This window comes from Siniperca chuatsi, linkage group LG19 (assembly GCF_020085105.1).
Source record: "Siniperca chuatsi isolate FFG_IHB_CAS linkage group LG19, ASM2008510v1, whole genome shotgun sequence".
NCBI classification, from domain to species: Eukaryota; Metazoa; Chordata; class Actinopteri; order Centrarchiformes; family Sinipercidae; genus Siniperca; species Siniperca chuatsi.
This window is the reverse complement of record NC_058060.1, coordinates 12,506,245-12,528,838: the sequence shown is the minus strand read 5'-3', so window position 1 is coordinate 12,528,838 and position 22,594 is coordinate 12,506,245. Positions and strand designations below refer to the sequence as shown.

Genomic DNA, 22,594 nt, shown 5'->3' with positions numbered 1-22,594 from the left:
CAAAGAAAGTCTCATCGCACAATAAAAGCACTGCAGGACTTCAAACACCCTTGATCATTCTTTCACGATATCCTCCTCCTTCAGAACAGCAGGTTGCAGTTATCCTGTGCCATTCTCAAGGCATCAATATTTATAGCCATATAAAATTTTGTTCACAGCTCTCACAGGGGTGGGGAAAAGGCCCTGGGCATACTTGGCTCTGGACAAAACATAACTTTGAACAGTAGAAAAAGAACTTAGATGGAGTAGTTGTTACAAGCCCTACCTCTGGAACCACATGTACCCACTGGCCAAGGATTGATTCTCCTCTCCTGTGTCTCCTCTACTCATCGGCACTACTTTCTCAATAAAGAAATAATACCATGAAGTGTGGACTGCCCATGCTTCTTTTAAAGAGAAGAATCTTCAGGGTGTTTGTTTTTGTGATGGATTTTATTTTTACCTTGGTATAAAAAAATTGGTGAAAAGATTTGACGCTGTAGAAGTACTTGGGTTTTAGTGGATTTGTCTAGCAGGCCATTCTTTCAGGGTTTTCACCTACTGCTGTTATGCTGCACTTGAAATAGTGGGTAGTCATTCAAACAGCTTGAACAAAGACAATTTATTCGTGTGTTGTGATGTATTTGGCATGAGTCATTGTTTTTCTTAACTCATATTTGCCTCTAATGTACCACTATGTAAAAAAGGAGATACATCCTATTAATATGACAAAATACATAGATTTTCTATTGCAGAAAAAGTAATACTTTTGAAAATAACAGTGACCTTAGATACTGCAGCACTTACTGATTATTTTTATGCTAATGTTGTTTTGAACAAGCTGTATACCCACTATAACAAAACAAAAAACAACAAAAATATAATGTTAATATGGTGTCAACTAGAATGAGTCTATCAATTAAGACCTCAACGGACACCAGTTTGGAGGAAAATAAAATATGGAATATTGAAAATAGGAAGGAAGAAACCATTCTATGATAGTTAGATCAGCACAAAAACTAAAAGTGGTATTATATTGTTATTACGTAGAAAAGGTTTCAGTCGTAGTCATCTGGACACTGTTTTCAGAATCAAGACGTTTCGGCTCCCATCCGGAAGTCATTCTCAATTGTGAAAAATTTGTTCTCTGGCTGCATCTACTTCATCACTGCTAGATGCAGCCAGAGAACAATAGGCCTGATTACTGATTACTGGGCCATCTTGAAACTATTAGGTCAGTTTCAGGTGAAACTAGCTATTTACAGATACTCAGGCAGATTCCTTCCTGAGGGCAGGGCTTATGTAACTCAGAGTAGTTTAAATTTCCAGTTCCCGTCCAAATTTTTCACAATTGAGAATGACTTCCGGATGGGAGCCGAAACGTCTTGATTCTGAAAACAGTGTCCAGATGACTACGACTGAAACCTTTTCTACGATAGAACACTCCTGGACGAATGAGGGACTACACCGTCTTATTGTTATTACGCATGTATTTTACCACCACCACATATTGAGGTCATGTGATTGTCCATCCATTTGTTTATGACCAACGATAACTCAAGAGCTAAGGGTTGGATTGGCATGAAATTTTGTGCACCTATTAATTCTTTTAGGAAGAGTGTGCTCTGTCTACTTCACCAGCCAACTAGGTGCACAAAGTCACAAAAGACCAAATGTGCAAAAACAACTGATGAAGGCCCTGTCCTGCAACACATTGTTTAATTAAAGTGCCTATTAATGCTGTCAGGAGAAAAAAAATATATATTTGGTGACCCCATGACCTTTTACCAACCACCACCCTCATCATACTATCATGTTAACTATTTCATTCACATCCAAAAGCCATCTATACCTCATCCCACAAATCCAATGATTGTGAAAGTAATAGCTACCTGTGTGGAAATAATCAGATCTTGGAGAAGTTCTGCACTCAGTAAATTGGTTTTTTGTTTTTGATGCACGCAAAATGAGCACTGTGCTCTATACACCCTATACCTCCTCCATATACTGTGGTAGTTTTGGTGTTGACACTTCCTGTTTTATTTTGTAGTAGTCTCCTTCCCTTATGTGTCTTGTGTTTTTACTTCCTGTCTGTGTTTTCTCTCCAGTTTTGATTGTTGGTCCTCCCTTGATTGTTTGCACCTGTGTCTCGTTGTCTCACCTCCCCTTGGGTATTTAGTCTGGGTCTTTTCTTTGTTCTGTGTCGGATCATTGTTGTACACATGGTGTTGTTCCTTGCCAAGCCCTTGACTGTGAGTTTATCTTGGATTCTTTGTTCTCCGGTGACTCTTGGATTTTGGACCATTTTTGGATTTTGGATTTTGTCTGCTCATTACCTGTCTGCTCACCTCTGCCTGTTCTTGCCTGCATTCCACCCAACAATAAACACGGTAGTCATCCAGCTACTTCCGCTTCCTCGTCATCTGCTTTTGGGTCCACATACCTGCCTATAGCACCTCGCCTTACGACATATACTGTAAAGTGTTGGCACACTGTTGGCTACAGCATTGTATTTCATTTATCACTACTGTACACTACACTTTCATACGTCCCCTCTTGGGTATTCTCTAAATATGTCTGTGTCAATTACACCACAATAACAAGCATTTGTGTTACATCATGTAGCGCCTGTGATCTGTAGCAGCAAAATTTATGTTTAACATGTTTTGATCAGTTCTTTAGCAGCATAATTTATGTTTACCATGTTTTGATCAGTTCTTTAGCAGCATAATTTATGTTTAACATGTTTTGGTGCTGAATCAATAGCAGCAATGCCCACTGTGGCCCCAGACAAACAACAACTCGAAGACTTGTAGAATGAGTGTTGCTGTTAGTGACAAAAAGCCATTAAATCCTCCATTCAAAAGCATTAGCAGTAAAATGTGCTCATGTATCAAAATGAATGAATGTTCACTGTCAGACCGTTCCTCTACATGAGCATGTAATTCCCTAAAACTAGTTAGATAATGTTTTTAGTTTTTAGAATTCCTGAAAAGTTTACGTTTCAATAAAATATTTTTTTACCTGCCAACGGCAATCATTTGTGAGCCAATAATTTAAAATTCTGCAAAGTGACTTGATATACTTGAGTTGGGTGGGCTATGTGATTCTAATCCAATACAAGTCTTTTTTTTTTTTTTCAAATTCAGCTAATATCTCCTCACAGTCTGCTAGCCATCCGTTCTGTGTGTGCGCTGAAAAAATTAAAAAAAAAACCCTGGAGTTTGCACACAGCCCTGGCTCTGTAAATGGGAAATAAACAAAGTGGCTCAGACTGAGCCACACACCATTCCAAACATTCCAGCCATATTTTGTGTATCAGGTAACGTTAAATGACTTGCCCACGGACATTCAGCTTACTTTCTAGTTTGCCAAGATATGCTGCTGTTGTGATGTTAGCTATTGTAGCAGGAGAGTTGTGAGTATCGCTGTCTGGAGCTGGTTTGCTGGCTCTGGGAAACAGTCTCGTGCTCTCTGGCTGTTAGCTTCACAGCAGCAACTGTAGCGACATTTTGCTAACCCACAACGTAGCTCACGTTAGTTATATTACTTGCTGTGTTGTCGTTCGCTCTATGTCATGGTATTTGTCATGGTATTGGATTTCTCCAGAATCGCATAGCCCACCTTTAATGTACAACATTTCTTTCTGGAATACAGTTGCCTTCTAGCTCTAACTGACATTACGCTTCATTACAAAAAGAAATTGCACAAAAATAAATATTTTCCAAAAAAGGTAGATTTAGCTAGCATGCAGATTTGCGAGACAGCCCATTAAAAACCACAGTACAAAGAACTGGCTGTGGATGATGGAGTGAGACGACATTTTCCTGGGCATTTTATTCAACAGTGAAGAATATGAAAGCCAGAAAAAAATATTACATTCAACCTTTTCAACATGTAATTAAATCACATTATGTCTGTGAAGATAATGCAATTTGTTACACTGTTGAATGATTACACTACACTTTGTGACATTTATTAACAATCACCAATTTGGACAGTCATGCATTTATGTGGCCCATGTCTCTTTCTGTGATTTATGCAAAAGCACCAAAGAGATTGAGAAATATTGGTATATTTATGTTTTGACAAAAATCATGGTTATATTATAGTGAAGGGCTGCCATTGCGTAAAACAAGCAGTGTAATTAAACGGCTGATCAGATGTGTAACAGAAATGTCCTAAAACATGTGCTGAATTTTGCTGTAATGCTCCAACCATGCATGGTGGTTGAATACATTTGCAGTAACAATCTGGAGAATTAGTTGCAGGGGTACAGAGTGTAACACACATGCATTTGACAGCTGCTCATTACAGGCAGTCTGGTGGCCACTGAAAGGATCTACTGGAGGACATAAAGGTTAAGTGCCTTGCTCAAGAGCAGTATGAGAGTTGTCGCAGTAAAAGTGCACTTTAAAACTATTCTCACTCCCACTGTAGCATTTCCTTGTCATGCCATCATATCATCTTGCTGTGATTATGGTGATGTACTTGTAAGTCATTCTAGATAAAAGCATCAGGTAAGTTTAAGTAGACAGACTCTAAAATGCTGAATGTAACTACAGTAGAGTGCATGCTGATGCTCTTAGAGAAGTTCCATCAGTCATAGACTATACAATTAGCGTGATTAAGTAATTTCAACTCTTTCACGTGGCTGTCAAACAGCAAACAGGACAGTTGAAAGCTTTAAGGAAAGCATGACAAGGACAAAAAGATGAGGAAGGAAACAGGAAGTGCAGGAACATGGGAGGCTGGGAGAAAGGTAAAGAAATGAAGATTGAAGACAGAGGACAGGGAAAAGACATTGCCATGTACTGTATAGACATTTGTTTTTGTTTACTCCTTTCCAGCTAGATCACATGCACCAGCAAAGACTTTCTATGGTACCAGACGAGGGTGCAATACCAGGTAAGGAGTTTACGAGTGGACAGTGACCTTCTGTGCTGTAGCTGTTACATGACGTTTAAAAAGGTTACTACAAAAAGCCAGCATGGACCAAGTTACACACTGAACCAGTATTGTTAAACACTGTCTTCTTTTTCAGGTGCATGGACCCCAAGATTAATATAAAAATTGAATGTAAAAAGGAGCCAGCACCCTGCTGATAATGCATATAAATATACTGTACATCTAATAGCCCGAGATTAGAAAAATGTACTTCTTCACTTTACATAAAATGCTTACATAGTGCAAAAGTGCTCAATTGAAAGGTCAGCAGAACATTACTGCTTTCTTACTATAACAAGGTTTTCCCTGCCATTATAAGTTTTTGTGCCGTGCCAAAGCCGCATCTGTAAAAGGTATCAGAAAGTCCATCTGATACCTGTCAGTGAGCTGGAATCACAGAAGATAAACTTTGATGAGTAGCCAAACGTAACAAACATTGTCATCTACGCTATCTTCCTCCCTATCTCACCTTTTCCTAGCCAATGTATGGCGTCTAAGAAAACAAATGGTATATTTATCTGTCATTTTAAAGATTGTGACTGCTAGTTAGCATAATTCACCACAGTGAAGCAGCCAAGCCCTCTCAATAAGTGAACTTTTGTCAACTAGCCAGACAAAAGTTGGCTTAAACCGATCACTATAAGCACTGGTAAATAGAGCTGGGTATCGCCAATGATTCAATTCTGGTTCACAAGGTCCTGATTCGATTTCCGATTCGATTTGGGATTTTTTAGTAGTAGATATTAAGAAAAACAACTTGACATTTAAGGTTGAAATAATGTCCCATAATCATCAAGTATTGCATTTCTAAATGTTGTGCTGCTATTTCCACATTGAAAGAAAAAAAGAGATTGTTAGAAAGATTACACAGATTGTTTGAAGACTGCTCACTCAGTCAATCAGGTGAGCCTGGGAACCTGTATACCTGAATGGCAGATTTTCATTCGACTCACAAAACCTCACTGATGCATGTAAGTTAGCATAAAATGTTGTAGAATTTTAGTGTTATTCACGCTTTAATACAGCGTGGTTATGTATCAACATTTATACGCACTGTTTGTGAACTTCCTTGTCTCTACATTCGGCGCATCTATGTGCTGTTTTTAGCTTAAAGAAAGAGTTCATCAAGCTAGCAGCACAACACGTGAAAGCAGACAAATCTGTAAACTTTCCCCAAGTATTCTAGTATTGCACCCTTGGTAAGCCTTCTACAAAACAGATGCATCTAAATATTAATATACAATATAACCTCAACAGCTACAAACCACACAGAATAACAGAAGCACAACTCAGTGTACTGAATATATGCATAAAGGCATTCTCAGTCATTAAGATCACCCCGATTTACATGTGTCTTAGAACCTATAAAACCATATGATGTTACAGTTTAATCATATGTTTAGCACATAGTAGGTTAACCAATACAATCTCATTTAAGTTTTCAGGTGAAAAACCCACTGTCATTCTATTTTCAGTCATCAGCCTGTCTTCATGGGGGAGTCGAGTGAATTATGCTCTGAACCTCACATGCACACACACGCTCAGGTGCACAACAAGCATGCACAGAGGTAAATAAGACACAGACACACACACACACACACACACACACATACACTCTATATTAGGATAGTTTAACAGGATCACCCATTACCACCCTTTGAAGTGTGTGAGTTGCTAATGGTTTTGGATCCCATTCAGGGAGAGTCTGTGTCAGCCAGCTAATGGACAGACAGGCCACACTCTGCTGACTAAACACAACACTTCCACTGCCCTTGTCCTCTCCTCCTCTCTCCCATGCCCCCATTCATCTGGGAGATGAAAGTAGCCTGCAGAGTTTGTGTGTTTCTATGTCTGTGTGTGTTTGTGTGTGTATGTCGGCGCCCATAGAGTACAGGTGTAAGTGTGATAGCCTGATTTTGTTTCAGCAATCCAGAAGACCAAAACAGAAGAGGAGCAGGGAGGACAGAGGACACAATTAAATTATTCTCCCATTTAACACTTTTGGTTTGGTTAAACTGTTGGATGAGTACAGACTTTGATTCTTTTCAAATGACAGATTGAATAAAATCTTTTGAAGTTAATTTGTGCAGTTGGTCTGATATAAGTGTAAGCCATTTAATGGATGCTTTTATCCAAAGTATCTTGCAGTACAACAAAACATAAAGTGCACTTTTTTAAGTCATTAATTGCCAATTGACATCATCTACATCAAAGTAAAGCTCAATAAATGTGGCAGCCATCAAGTTTCAAACAGCAAAAATGTCACTCTTTAAAACTGTCAAATCTTGCTACAGTCTCTTGTTAAAGTCTAAAGAGTTTGTGGGAGGACTGATTGTTTAAAGTAACTACTTTTCCAGTCTGTTACATTAAAATGAGTTGTCCATCTGATTCACATTTATGGTTGGCTTAGAGTTTCTTTTCTGTTCCAACTAATGTTAGAGTGGTCAGTCAGTATTGCTTATCAAATGTATAAGAATGTGAGATTAGACATTCACATTGACTTATTAGAGGTACAGAGTCAGTGTGAATGGTTTTTCTATTCAGAAACCATAGTTAGCTTATTTTTGTACGTGTTTTGTGCAAAACACTAAATAAACTGACTAATTTGACTGGTAGGTAATTACTTACCCAATACAGGCTCAATGAACCATTCACACACACAAAACCAAGACCGAAAACTGATTCAACAAGTAAGCTACTGACCGACAACAAACTAGACAGGAAAAACTCACCATGACGCAGTGTGTTGGATGTCACATAATATAGCCAAAGACTAACTAAACAAGTTTTAAACTTGGGTGAGTTGATGAACGAATGAAGAACTAAGTACAGGTAAATATATAATAAAAACAATGATAAAAGATAATGACAGTCTAAGCATACTTAATACCCCAAGATCATTAAATGATTGCTGCAGAACAGCAGATGGGATGAACATCATGAGTGGGAGGAAACTATTCTAAAAATAAACAAATAAATAAACAAACAGTGAATATAAATATAACAGTAATATAAAAATACAAAATAAAAGATTTTTTGTTGCACTGGCCACTGCCATCTGCCTGCAAAGCTGACTGCCTATGCCATTGACTGCCAGGGACTATAAAGACTCGACTACACGCCCGGATGCGCAGACTACACTAGCTTCACAGCCCACCAAAGAATCAGACCCCACACTGAGCTTTTAGGCCAGCACTTTGCACCCTCTCCTTCAAAGAATGCCAAAGAGCATTCTCTCTCCTCTGCTCACACAATCAATCAATAGTACACTTTTCTGCCTCCTTAGTAAAAAACAAAGAAGTCTTCTGCTGCACTATGTGTGTTTGTGAGTGGATGCCATGTGTGATTATGCATTTCCCAAACAACATATGCGGAAACCTGTCCAGACATGGGTATGTGCGCACACACACACGCACACACACACATACATACATTCACTAGCCCATTCATACTCAGACGTGCACACAGGAATCAGAATGCTTACATATTCTATCCATCACCCAAGCTGCTGAAATACAGGGGCATGGTAGGGTGCTGTCTGAGTAGATAAATCTATAAATCAGATTTGATGTTTCCTGTCTGCCCGCATGCCTATTTGTGTGAGTGCGCGTGCGTGTGTGTGCATGTGTGTGTTTCTCTCTGCCATGTACTCAGTCAGCATCTCTGTTCGTCCCAGACACAGATTAAAGAGATGAAACTGATCTGTGATCAGCCATGCTGTAATCCCTTCCACGTTGGCCATCATTATTTCATCTTTAGACGACTGATAGAGATGCCAGCAGACAGAATGAGCATTTATTAAGTAATGATATTAAAACTAATTCCCAAATATTTCCATTTGGGATCACAATTTGGAAATGTGAAGCATAACATGAATTTCAATGCTGTGCATTAACCAACAGTTTAATGGGGAATTAATGAAATTCCAAATTAATCAACTGAGCTGCTAAAGGATTGACCTAAGTCAATCTACAACTGTGCTGCTGTCTTTGTCGCACTTTCAGCAGCTCCAAATTGAGCTCATTGTTAATAAACTCACACAGCATATATTTATTAGTAATTTGACCTCTTTCTACAAAGGGCAGGGTTAACTGGAATTATTGCTGGAGAGCATATTAACAGACTGTATTGTGTTTGGGAGGAGGGGTGGAAGCAGAAAAAGAAACATACTGTATATCCCAATACAGAAGCATTTCCCAGTAACCTAAACCTTTCAAGGACTTAGGATTGTACTGTATTTTTCACAAGCAGAATCTGGTTCATGTATTAGTTCACTGGCCATAGTTCCTACCCTAAGAGTCCAAGCAGCTGACACACATTTCATTGGGCCAGTAACTGCAGAGGTAAAGTTGGAAGTAATGAAAATCATTGACTAATCAAAAGCAAGCTAAACAAGAATCTAATTTAGGTGACTGCTCTTTCTGAATAGAACTAGTTGATTGAAAAAGAAAAGAAAAAAGCACTACCAAGAGGAATCGAGTTTCTGAAAGTGTCTATCATGACCCAGTGGCCTGACATATTTCTGGTTCCTCTAAGTAGATGCCTATCATAACTTGGTTAAGTAGCCTGCTGCCTAACTGTGCCATTTAGTTAGTTGATCTGTTACACCTATTGTTGATTTCTGGCAGAGATATTTCACTCCTTTACAAAAATAGACCACTACATACAATGAAGTTAAAGATGTCTGAAGGCATTCTAAACAGGACTGAAGCCATTCTTATGTTTTTATGCTGTTTTTTCTTTTTTATGTTTTTAATGCATTATGGAAAGCACTTTGAATTGCCTTTGTGTATGAAATATGCTATACAAATAAATTTACCTTCCCTTATTTTATTTTAATGTTGTAAAACTGACACGAAACTGGTGTTAAATAGCTCCACATGCATACTTAGTCTGAAAGGAGCTGTGGGCCCAGCATCAGTGCCATGGTCTGCAAACCAAGGCTTGGGCTTTTGTCAAGTAAATTTAATTGCTGTGTCAGTGTTGTCTAGACCTGATAATCTAGACAGCTTGAGGGAGAGGTGAAACATACCGGGTACAGACAGCAAGATAAGTTGAGACAAAATAGTTAAGGAAAGTCAGATGACCAAGATATGAATGGGGAAGCAATGTGAAAAGAGACAGAAACAATGTGGCATTAGATAGAGAAAAAGAAGAATGAAGAGTGGGTAAGAGTAAGAGGCAACCTGAGTGGGTAAAACAGTCTGACGTACGAAAGAGAGAAATGAGGGAAGGAGAGAGACGAGGACATAGACAAAGACAGATGGGGACCAAGAGAGGGAGAAAAAGACAAAGAAAGCCACAGTGAAAGAAAAATATAAAAGAAAGCAGAGAGAAGGCAGGTGAAAGAAAGGTATAAAGAGGAAGCAGTGACCCCTGTCTGACTAAACTTAGCTTACACTGTAACAGCACCTTGAACCAGACCTAATGGACCACATCCACATCTAGCCTCAACTCTCTCTTTTTCTCCATCTTATACACACACAAAGCTATTTTTAATCACACAAGTGTCTACAACTACACACACCTAACCTCTGCTATACACAGACATACACACTCACACATACAAGTATGTAGTCACCTGAAGCGACTCTTTGACACCCACCCACCACACACACACACACGCGCACACAAATTTGTGTTAAATCCCAGGCAGGTGGTTTGCAGTACAGACTAGGTACAAACTGATTTTCTGCACATGTACTGTACACACACATATCAGCAGAAGCACACAAGCAAAATTACTAGGGATGTCCGCAGCAGATCCTAAGGATCAGTATTGGGGCCGATGCAGGCATATTTAATGGATCTAAAATTAAGACGATCAAAATCAGAGCGTTTCTTTACTGAACTCTACTGTGTTTTGTCATCTCGGTCTGCTAGTGTTGCAGCGCTGCTCTCCTTAATGACAGCCTACAGTGCAGCATTTCACTGCATATACAAGTGAAAATTAGAATGAAATGTGAAAAATGATTTAGTTGCACCAGTGATTGACTCTGTTCTGACACGCTGGTTGGCAAAATACACAGGTTCAAAGATCAGTATAGAAAAAACATTTAGGAAGCAGCTTCTAATTTTTCTGCTGGAGCAGACTGTCGCTTTCGCCAGTTAAAATGACAAATGCAGCGGCAGGTCATATCCGCCTTTGTAAATTATTGTTGATTCCGTGAGTAACTTGATGGCAGGCCAAAATTAAACTTGGCTGTTGGTTTGTGAGCTCTCTGAAAGCCGGTGTCTGTACTCTGCCAAAGATCATTTGAGGTAAAAGAAGCATCGCTCTGTAACACTATACAACCGCAAGTGTTTTTTATAGTCCCAACAACTCCAACAGATTGATACGTCTTCTCTCTAGCGAAGTCAAGTCACATTCTAAACTTTCCTTAATATCATATCAATAATTTAAGCTTATCAGATTTATAGTTTCAAATCAGGACCTTCAGTATTTGGATCAATAAGCTCATGAAATATAAAGGTGTGCCAAATTTAGAAAGCTACACCTTTTCTTTGAGTGTGTCAGATACATATTCAATCAACATTTAGATAAATATAAGTATTGGATTGGACTCTGTATCGGCAGATACCCAATATCAAAAAGGATTCGGAGCAGGACTGGCTCCAAAAATACACAAAAGAGCGCACGCGCACGCACACACACACACACACACACACACACACACACACACAGACGTGTGAATCCTAATGTTTGTGGCAATCCTGCTAGATGCTGTTCCAATACTCTGCAAGAGACCATGCCTGTCCGACATCCCAATTACTGTGCCCTTTAACCACTTTTTCCTCCTGGCTGAGCCAGTACCCCCCCCCCACTACCATCACCACACAAACACTCCACGAGAACATGTGCGCACAATGCATGAAACCACGCATAAAGAAACACGTCTTTTTGCACACTCAAATCCAGTTCTTCACACACACACACACACACACACACACACACACCCCCAGGGAACACAATGAACATTTGTCCACTTACTGCACAGAACAACAGATCCCTCAATAGATCTCACTCAGAGATCCATTTCTTACTAATCCATGTCTATTGGAAGCAGTGGTGTGATTTTTGCAGAAATGTTGTTCACATTAAACAAGGCAGACAACTCTTACATTTCGTCTACCATTTATTTCCACACACACACAGACCAAGTCATGCACACAGTCATAACATGCACACGCGCATATTGTATTTTCACTATATACCAAAATAGAGATACACACACACACACAGAAATACACAGGTTATGTTTTCCAAGTGACTGGAGACTACAGTATGTTCCTGTTCTGTGCTTTTCCTCTGAGTCTAAAGAGAAAAGGAGGAGTGTTTCTTCAATGGAAGTAGCCCAAAGATTAATTCACTTAATCTTGCGCTGTAAATGGAGTATTCAAGCGGCTTAAAAAACAAATTGAATGCAAAGGCTGAGAGTAATAACAACATTTGTCTTAGCTGGGGCACAATGCCCTTTTCCACAGCACTCTTCCACATGAGCTGGTGGCTAGATTTCCAACATCCATTATGACAGAAAGGAACTTGTGCATACGCACATGTACGTACATGCACGGTCTGACAAACACACAAACTCGCTCTCTCACACATATACACACACAGTTTGACTATCCTACTGTATGTATGGAGTGACAAAAAGATGGAGTGTGAAACACATAGACATGGTGAGACTCAATATCAATGAAGAGAGTATGGCTGTGTATGTGTGTGCGTGCGTGTGCAAGTGAGACAGCTGAACAGATGTTGTGCTGTGGTTTTTAATGTGTAATCCCCAGATTCATCATGTTACCCATCAGGCATGTACAGATCAAAGGGTTAATGTTGCAGAATATAGGTTAAACTCAAAGAGAGAGACAAGCAAAAGCAACAGTTTAATTATATATAGATATATAATAATTATTGCTAGATCAATGGCAAATTCTTGGCTAAAGACTTATTAATGTATGCAGATAATTTTTATATCAGCAATAACTAATTAGTTAATGTAATTAGCTCAAAGTCTCAATAAATCACTGTACTCACTATGTAATGTACTTATTATGACTAAATAATGTACGTATGATTAATCAGTGTTTTCCATGCCATATATTCGAAAATCATTTAGGCTATCATTGATGTCCTGCAAAAAACCTCTTCTGCAATATTTGACATTTGTGGCAAATCGATACTTTGATATCTAATATCACACTCACAGCAAAGGAAAAAGCAAGTGTTTTTTCTCCATTACGAAAACTTTCACATGATTTTGATGATAGCTGTTTATGCAGAGCAGTGGGCATACTGAATAATACAGTAGTACAGTAGTGCAGTGCCATTTAAAGTTCACATTATGACACAATTACATCTCTATGCAAGTCTGATTATCACATGATTTTGTATTACATGACTATTTTTAATGACTTGTATGGTTTTGGGAACCCCTGTTCTTATGTAATTTTCTTTTTACCTTTTTGTGCATATACTTGTCATTTTACTATGGATCACTATTGCTTTCCAAGTCAGGGACAACATCAGTCACGCTGGATTAGCTCAAAGGTCAAAATATTGATTACAAAAATTATTATATTTCCTTTATAATAGTGCATGAGTTAATTACCAGTAGGATGTTAGCTGGGGAATAATCAGCTTGGATTTGAAGTAAACAGAAAGTACGAAAGATATAACAAAATAATAATAGTCTAGAGAGCAATCCCAGAACAGAAAACAGGAATTTACTTCCACATGGCAAGGAAACTCAAAGTGAAGGCAACTAAAACTACTGTATACCAAACAAGAAAGTTCAAATATAAAACCAATCAATGACTGATATGAGGCTGTGCTTTAAAACAGAAAAATGTACTGAAGCATTAACATGCCACTGTAATTAAAACATGCTGCAAATTTCAATAAATGCTATACTTTTGTCAATAACAATTCACAATAATAATACATTCATGTTATTATTCTGCCAAGTATTTTAGTATTAGTATAGATTTTCAATCATTTGTTGCATGAACAAACGTGCATTAATTAGTAATTTTACAACACTTTTGAATGTGGATCAGGCAACAAAAACAAGACCAAAGGCACCTGACTAGAAATGCTTGCCCACCATGACAGCACCGTGGATTCAGTCCATGGCTGCAGCTCGGCCAGCTACATCGAACATGATTGGCAGTATTTGCGGGTGGGATGCCAGTGAGGGATCACGTCCTTATTGTTGCACAAACAACTCCTTCTTGGTTGCTGGACACAAAACAAAACAACCTATTTATCAGACTCTGTACTACAGCACCGGTTTGAACACACAAACTGGATATGTATGTTTGCCACTCAGGCCACCCTGGACTCCCACACAGACATTGATTCGTATGCCTCCTCTGTTCCGGACTATATCAACACCAACATCAACAGTGTCAACAGGGGCATCAAGAGGGCCGAGCACAGCCACAAGCTAAGGATTGAGGAGCACTTCACTCTGACCCCCGATGCATGTGGCAAGCCATCCAGGCCATCATGGACTACAAACCCACCAACTTTTATGCCAGCTGGGCAGGTGACTGTGGTCCTGACTGATATCTTCAACCTGTCACAGGCCCAAGCATCTGTCCCCATGTGCTTCGTCCCCTCCAAACTGATGACCAAACTCGGTGACCTGAGCATCAACACCTCCTTCTGAATATTGCACTTCCTAACCAACAGACTCCAGTATGTTAGGTTAGACAACCACACCTCCTCAACCCTCACCCTGAACACCTGCATCCCACAAGGCTATGTGCTGAGTCCTCTCCTCTATTCCTTCTTCACCAATGACAGCACACCTGTACATGGTTCACTTCTACACTTCTGGTTAGGTGCTAAACTGCATTTCGTCGTGTCAGTACTACTTGTGTAATGACAAAGTTTAATCCAATTGGATCAAATCTAATTTACACTGATGCCCTCCCTAGCACTGGATGTAGCTCAAGAGCATGTACAAGGGGTTCTAGTCAGTGTGTCTAAACCATTTCCCTGTCGCTGAAAGAGGGGACTGCCCAGTTTTACTTTGTGCTGCTTTTGACACTGTTGTTTTGACACTGATGACTTGGGCCAGGTTCACTTACACTGCTTTTAACTACTCTAACACATCCAGTGCCCTGGTATGGTCAATTCTGGCATTCCCCCAAGATTAATCCAGGCCAGTTGTTGCACCGTATCTATTAGCTTCCTCTAAGCGATTTAACTAGTACATTTAAGGCTAAAACAATCAAGATTTCAACTCCATTCTGTGCAGTTTTTGAGAACCTCTCGTCCTATCATAAGCTCACAACAAAATCTGGAAAAAAAAATAAATAAATAAAAAAATCAAGGAGTAGTAAATACAGCAGGTCAGTCGGGTTTCCTACAAGTACAATCAGCACCAACTTCCTGTGTCTCCTCGCTTGATATGGAAAAGATTTTAAAAATGGACAAACATGGGAAAACATTGTGACTGCTTTGGAAACGGTCAAATCAGATTTGTCCTAAAAGATAGAGCAAAATTGGTTTATAAATAAATGTGAAGCAAAAAAAACAGCATTCCAGTTGCAGAATCTTGCTTCATTTTACATCTGTAACATCCACTGTAATTGTTGATAAGGTTCAGAAACTTCAAAAGACTGGAAAGTCACATCATCATCTAAACCTCTCTCCATAGTCTGCTGATGGGGCAGGTTCCCCTGCCCAAATCAAATGACTCCTCAGTGGCTTTCTAAACTAAAATCTTGTAGCAAAAACTAAACTCCTGAGATCTGAGCTGGCTTTGCGAGGCTAGTCTTTTAAAGGTTCAATGAGGTCTAGCCCCAAGTTACAGCTCAGGATGAACTCAGGTCACCTTATGTATTCCAGGTTACAACCTTCTTTGACAGAAAGGAACAGGAAAAAAATCGTAATAGTTTTATTTTGCTGTCCTCTTTTATTTCTAATATTTGTTTACGGTTCTTCTGATTTTATTTGGTTTCATTTTACTTTGGCTTTAAGTTTTACCAGCTGTTTTTGTTCATTCTGTATCCTCTGACACTTTATGTTCATACTGTAGGTCCTATAGAGACAAATTAAAAATGATGATGATGATGATGATCTGCAATAAGCAGATTTTAAGTGGATATTCACATCAACTGAAAAAGCAATTATGAAGGCTGTTATATGATCAATCAAGTTGTAAAAAGCCAGGTATTACCAAAGGGAAGTGCAGTATTAGGTGACATTAGCCCGGTCCATTCTCTGACTAATGCAACGGCTGCGCTCTGATGCAGCTACAGATTATAATAACAACAGTAATATTGAATGACAAGGTGTCGGAGAAAATCCTCGCCTCCTGACCATCTTTCCTCGAGCTGTCTCTCCTCATCCTTCTCTCTCTTCTGATAAATGCCGCCTCTTCTCTTGTCCTTCTATCCTGCCTGCCCACTTTCCATCTCAGAGAGCCTTGTTTAACTAGGTGGACCGTTTCAGACGGGTTCTAATGAGAACACATTCCATAAGAATAACTTTCCAATCCTGCGCATTCATACACGCACACAGTTTCATGCAGAGAAGCATGATGCAGAATTACACAATTACGCACCTGTACTACAGTCACAATTATGGATTCAGTTTTCATTAATGCATGTGAAGTCAGTAACATTCAATGACCTGGAAAGGTTTGTGTGTGCGTGTCTGAGGAGGACAGAGAAAAAGAGAGGTGGTCTGTGTGAGCTGCATTGTGTGGGCCTCTGTGTGTGTCGGAGTGTGTGCGCATGTTACGTTACTGACATTGTTAAGGGAATTATGCTGCATGACTTGTCAGTGTACATTTGTATCACTTCGTCTTTGCTCCCATGATGAAACATAGATAGCCTCGCAGTAGCACTTCCAAGAGATAAATTTAAATTCTTTAAGGAGACCGATATAGCAGTCTAAGTACAAAGCTGACAGGGAATAGAAAGAAAGAAAACTATCGTGGTGCTCTGAGAATGCATTTCTTTCAAGTTGATGTTTGCTATGCTTGTGATCCGTGACATTAATAAGAGAATCAGCAAAAAGCCTTTACGTAAACATGTGAACATGCATGTTTCATCATGAAACGTGCAAGGGTGAAGGCTTTTCAGTTCTTAGTCATATTATCATAATGCATTATCATGCAAGTTAAAATATTCTTTTCAAGCCAAATTCATATCCATTTATTATGGGCTGCTGTGAAATTAAGCAATTCTGATTCCTTGTGCTAAGAAAATAAAGTGCTTTTTGGAAAGCAGTGGCTTATAGGTCAAGCATTTTTGTCTCAAAAGCACTGTCATGAATTCATGTTTTAGTGGGCTAAAATATTCATACGCTGATGGGGCAAGAAACATTTTAGAGCTGTATGAGACTGAAGGAGGAGACTGCAGTGTGGCTGTGTCTGTTTGGCTGTGATCCATGTCAGTCTGGTTGTTGCAGTGGACGGACACACACACACACACACACAGTAGGTGCTGTTTGAGAGTTTGCATGAGCATGCACAAGCAGACGCATCACATTACTCCCTTGAAAAGTGGCTAGTGGGGACTTTTTTATCAAACATTTTTGTAATCAGGAGTGGAATGAGAAGGGGAGAGATTGTGAGGAGAGAGACTCAGTGGATGAAAAAAGAAGATGAAAAAAAATACGAGGAGGGAGGAAAGTGATTACGGCCAGATGATAAAACCACTGAGGACAGCCAAGTACGGATAGAAAGAATTAGAGAGAGTTAGGGACAAGAATGTGGGCAGGAGACAAGAAAAAAAAAACAAAATGAAGAATCAAATGATGAGAGAAAGACTGGGGAATCAGAGGACTAAGGGGGAGTAGGAGGGAGCAAGTAAGAGAGAGCAAGAGGAATCATCAGGGGTAGTTAGGGATGAAACAGTTAAAAAAAAGATAGCAGGGCATGAAAGTTTGTTTTTCTATTGTTTTTTTTAAGAGGCAAAAAGACATGCGAGAAGAGCAAGGAAGAGCTAGAAGGAGAATGAGAAGAAGACACTGAGGGAGATTTATTGAAAATAGAGGGAGTGCAAAGGAGCGATAGATTAAAAAAAAAGCAGGAGGAAGAGAGCAATTTAGACAGAGGAGGACAGGGCGGAAGAGAGAAATGGCTGTGCAATTAACAACTAGACCACGTTTCCTAGCTCTGACTCTCTTGATTCGATGCATGATAAATCTACCAATGTGGACACACACACACACACACACACATACACACCCCCAAAATACAGGTAGACGCACACATATAAATACACAGGGGCCAGAAAAAACTAAACACCAATTATTGAGCTGATGTAATCTGATCCACAAAGACAAGCCATAGGACTGGCAGTTACTTAATGTTTTTAGAAAATTCTAGCATATCTCATTGACATTTTCCAACAGTGACTGATGATACTATAATAACCACAGTGAAACAGTGATTTGTTGACAGTAGATATGAGCAATACTGCTATGTAGTAGGACTGTGAGGACATTCTCTTGTTTGCTTTGGATCAGCCAGAAGCAGTCAATCTTAAAGTTAGCCATTTTGATATAGAATGGGGTAACTGGCAACAGGATGCAAAATACCTTAATTTTGTTTCACATGGTATACAATGAATTATATTGAAGAACAGTAAATGCTGTCCTGCCCTGTGTAGCCCTTGAGGTGCAACCAGACTGATGTCTATGTCAAATGGCCTGGCACGCTTAATGAGATAAGGAAAGGCTAATCTGATTCTATATCAGACAGGCTCTAGGGGCACCCCATTTAGCCACCCACAGTGCCACTAACACACTGACTTAAAGGCACATCCTTTACTTGTCACACACTGGTGCTGAGAATGTTTAATATTTATTTAAACCATGTCCTTTACACAGGAAGCAATGAAAAGCAATGGCGCAAAGCAGAAATCAGAGTTCAAGGCTGATTAAAAAGCTGAGTTCAAATAATGAGGTTAAACTAGAATGCTGTACGACTGTGCCAAAAATCTGTGCATACAAAATATACTTATTGATGTGTGAGATTATATATATATATACACACACATACATACATACACAGTATGTCACACATCAATACACTATATGCATTGAGCTGATATTCCTTTCAGAAATTCCCCATGTGAACCATCTTAATCTGAGAAATTTGTTGATTTGAATTGCAAAAGGGAAACAATAAATGTCCCAATGATTACAAGACATCATAGTAGGTAGTGAGAGACCTTGACTTAGACACATTACAACAACAAATTTACATACTGTACAGTGACAACTCATTAGAGCATACAGCTGAAGTACAACAAGGACAAACGCAATCTACTTTTCTTCTGTTGTGTGAGCATCTGAGGTTGCGTATGCACCTTTGTGCTTATGTGAGTTTGTATTTCTGAGTGTTCTTATATGTTTGTGTGTATGTTCATTTAATTTTGTCCGACTGCAATAGATGTTCAGCAATTGATATCACTGTGCTAGCCAATTAAGTGATACTGGGATGCAACATAAAACTTTAAAAAGACACTTTAGGCCAAGCTTGTGTAGGAGGAAATCCCTGGATTACTGCTCAACATACAATCATTTGTGGAACCACATGCATGAACATATAAATGAACATGCAAATGCACACAAACCCATATACAAAACGGGCAAAACAGACACACATAAATCTCATTTTATTGCTCTCTCTCTCTTATGTTGGTGCTCATACCTCATAGAAGCATTTTCAGTGTGCACATGGGAGACTCCACACAGTCGGTGGGTCAACCAGCCCATTGACTTTTAGTGTGTGAGTGTTTGCCCCTGTAGGATGGAAATGTTAATCTTTTTTAGTCCATGCCTCAGACCATTGGTCACAATGAAATAGTCTATTCCCCTGAGTGTTTCACATCTAGTCCCTGAAGAGGGATAAAGTCAGCACTCAGATTTAAGCTCAGGGGTGGAACTGCTGGTCCAGTTCAACATGCCATTTCCTTCTTCTCTCTCTCTCTCTCTCTCTCTCTCTCTCTCTCTCTCTCTCTCTCCTCCCATCTTGCAAATCCCGCCCTGATCCTTCTCCACACTGTAATATTCCTGTTGCATCGTACTGTTGTCTCATACAGAATTTTGGAATGCAACATATAGAAGATATATAGTTTAGAGCATAAATGGTTTGTGGTATATGTATATATAAAAATACTTTTTACCTCACTATTTATAGGTGAATTTACATAGTATTAAGTTTATAGTGACTTTTTCTGTATTATTTTTGCTTCTTGCGCTATCACTCTAAAACACTTATGGGATTCTTAAATAGCATACATTCATGTATGAACATTTATATGATAAGAAATCATTTATATATAGACTTTCTAGTTTGAAACATTCAATAGCTCAATTCAATAATTCATAAATTTGATTCAAGCCCCCAGCTGAAGTTTCCTTTAACAAGACACTAAATCTCTACCTGCTCCTGGGACACTGAGGCTGACCCAGTCAGATCTGCCAATTGACGGGAGCAAGAGAACTGAGGATTTCCATAAAGGGATCAATAAAGTTTTATAAATAAAGTGTCTCATTATGACACCTATTCGCTGTGAGGTCGCTCTTATGAGCAACGGCTTTGTGAAAGAAAAACGCACTGCCCATCTCCTCCAACTCTCCTTCTCTCGTTTCTCTTCACTCACTGACGCGCGCACACAGACATATCTGTGCACGCACACGCAAACGCTCGCGGTGCCCTCTCTCCGTTGTTGTCTGTCGGAAAGGATGATTAATGAGACGCGTCCCCGGACACATTCATCCGGGACCCGAGAAGCCCTGGCGATCACCGGGGGAATCAGTCACACCGGCTCAGTCACCGTCAGCAAACATCGGAAAGACAGTGAACCAAATGTGGATGATTCCAGGACAATACAGAACCAAACATAACGGGTCATTTTAAGATAGATAGGACCAGTAATGGTACATTAAATTTAAAAATAGCAGGCAGATAGTAAGTTCCAAAATATACCACGGGAAATACCATGAGAAAGAAATAACACCATGATTCGCTGGGAAACTGCCAATGAGAATATAAGAGTACAGCGATTATGCAATGTGTGAACAAACTCTAAATGACTACTGTTACTAGTTAATAAGAAAAAAAGACCATAGTCGGGTATTTCAACTCTTGGGGCTTTAACCAGGAGAAATAGATCCATCCGCTGTATTTAAGGTAAGCATATCATCTGTATATTATCGTCTGAGCTATTTGTAGCAGTTGCAGCAAGTTGTCTCCAAGTTTTCCAGTGACCGTTTGCTGAAAAATAAAGCTGGCTAAAATGGGCCCAGACCTGGTAATAGAGGAGAGACTACTCAAAATTCAAACTGCATAGAAACTTCACGAACAACCTAAATCAGACTGCACAAGCAATAGGCTCAAAAGTAGAAATATTTAATGTGCCTCCGGGTCACTGAGACTCAGCTTCCACAAAGTCCATTAGACCATAACTCCCTCCTAAAAATTTGGAGATTCAACAAAACATCTGTATTTGGATTTATTTTGGGCAAATGCAGTGCAATGGTCAGAAAACAAATTCAATGATCTTATATAGCCTAATGTTAATCCAAAATGCGGCTAAAAAATAAACAGCCTAACATTTGTGAAATGGTTTCAAACTGTTCGTCTCTGAACAACAGCAAACCACAACTGACAGTGAAATGTCATTCAGTAATCCAGCCCTTTCTGGAAGCCCTGACAACCTGTGATCAAAACCACGCGACGGGCATAAAACCCCGAGCGCTAAAAGCAATGGACCAGAAATCCTGAAGAGTTAACACGTGTAGCCTGGGTCTAAACTCAGAAGGTAAGCCCGCTCCCCTCTCTCTCTCCCCGGTGCAGTCTGCCTCTTAAGCTCCCGAGAGCCCCAGCTGGCACCACCGTGGGGATACCTGCAGCCCCGCCGGTAAACGTCTGTGCCTCTACTGTTCTGCTCCAGAGACAGGGTCGGTCTGTTTTCCACCCACATATCCGGACTCACCCGTTCACCGCTGGGAGACGTACCCAAAAATTAAGAATAACAACTTACGGGTTGTTGGCAAAGCTCCGTGCACACCGTTGACATGGCTGAAAATCCACAAAGCGACCGGCAATAACAACGTCAATCCCCGGGCAGGACGGTGCCGGTGCATCTTCACGGCCGGTGCGGACGCAGCAGAACGAGAGAGGGAGAGGAAACACTTAGAAAAACAGCGGGGTGGAGGTAGCGCCGGTCGGTCCGTCAGACTCGCTTCGCAGTTGAGGACTGGCGAAGAGGAGCCAGGCTGCACGGACTCACTCTCTCTCTCTCTCTCTCTCCCCCCTCTTTCTCTCAGCCTCTCTCTCTCTCCCCTCTTTCTCTCAGCTTCTCTCTCTCTCTCTCTCTCTCCAATATAGAGATGATGTAAGGATCGCACTGACAAACAGGCTGGCCTGTGCAGCTATCTCGCCTCCTTATTTAGCGATCCCCGAATAAAAGAAAAACAATAACAACCTTGTCTCCACCTGCACAGGACGAGAACGACTGCGTGCGACTGTAGTGTACAGTATAGGCTCAAGTAGTTCAAGGAGGCATGGCTGCGCAGCTCAAATCCACTGAACTGATTTCTCCTCTCCAGCGTTCCGGTGCGCTGTCCGTGGTGCTGAACTTATCTCAGTCTTTCTGTCTCCCCTCTCTAAATGTCTTTCCCTTTCTT

At 39.9% G+C, this 22,594-nt stretch overlaps 1 protein-coding gene and 1 long non-coding RNA gene across 4 annotated transcripts in view; one reads left to right on the top strand and one right to left on the bottom strand.

Annotated features, from left to right (window-relative positions):
- Positions 1-22,272, bottom strand: part of cntnap2a (contactin associated protein 2a) — a 316,253-nt gene extending 293,981 nt beyond the window's left edge. For 2 of the 3 annotated variants that reach the window (XM_044176650.1, XM_044176651.1), the window contains exon 1: positions 21,949-22,187. In XM_044176650.1, the coding sequence (XP_044032585.1) occupies positions 21,949-22,051 (103 nt within the window). In that variant the 5' untranslated portion in view covers positions 22,052-22,187. Of the gene's footprint in view, positions 1-21,948 lie in introns of all 3 variants that reach the window. The other variant, XM_044176652.1, reaches the window with a different exon arrangement.
- LOC122866674 lies at positions 4,723-6,896 on the top strand. Its single transcript, XR_006375780.1, has 3 exons — positions 4,723-4,887; positions 6,402-6,494; positions 6,852-6,896. It is a non-coding gene; the product is annotated as an uncharacterized LOC122866674 (long non-coding RNA).
- Positions 22,273-22,594: the final 322 nt, after the last annotated feature.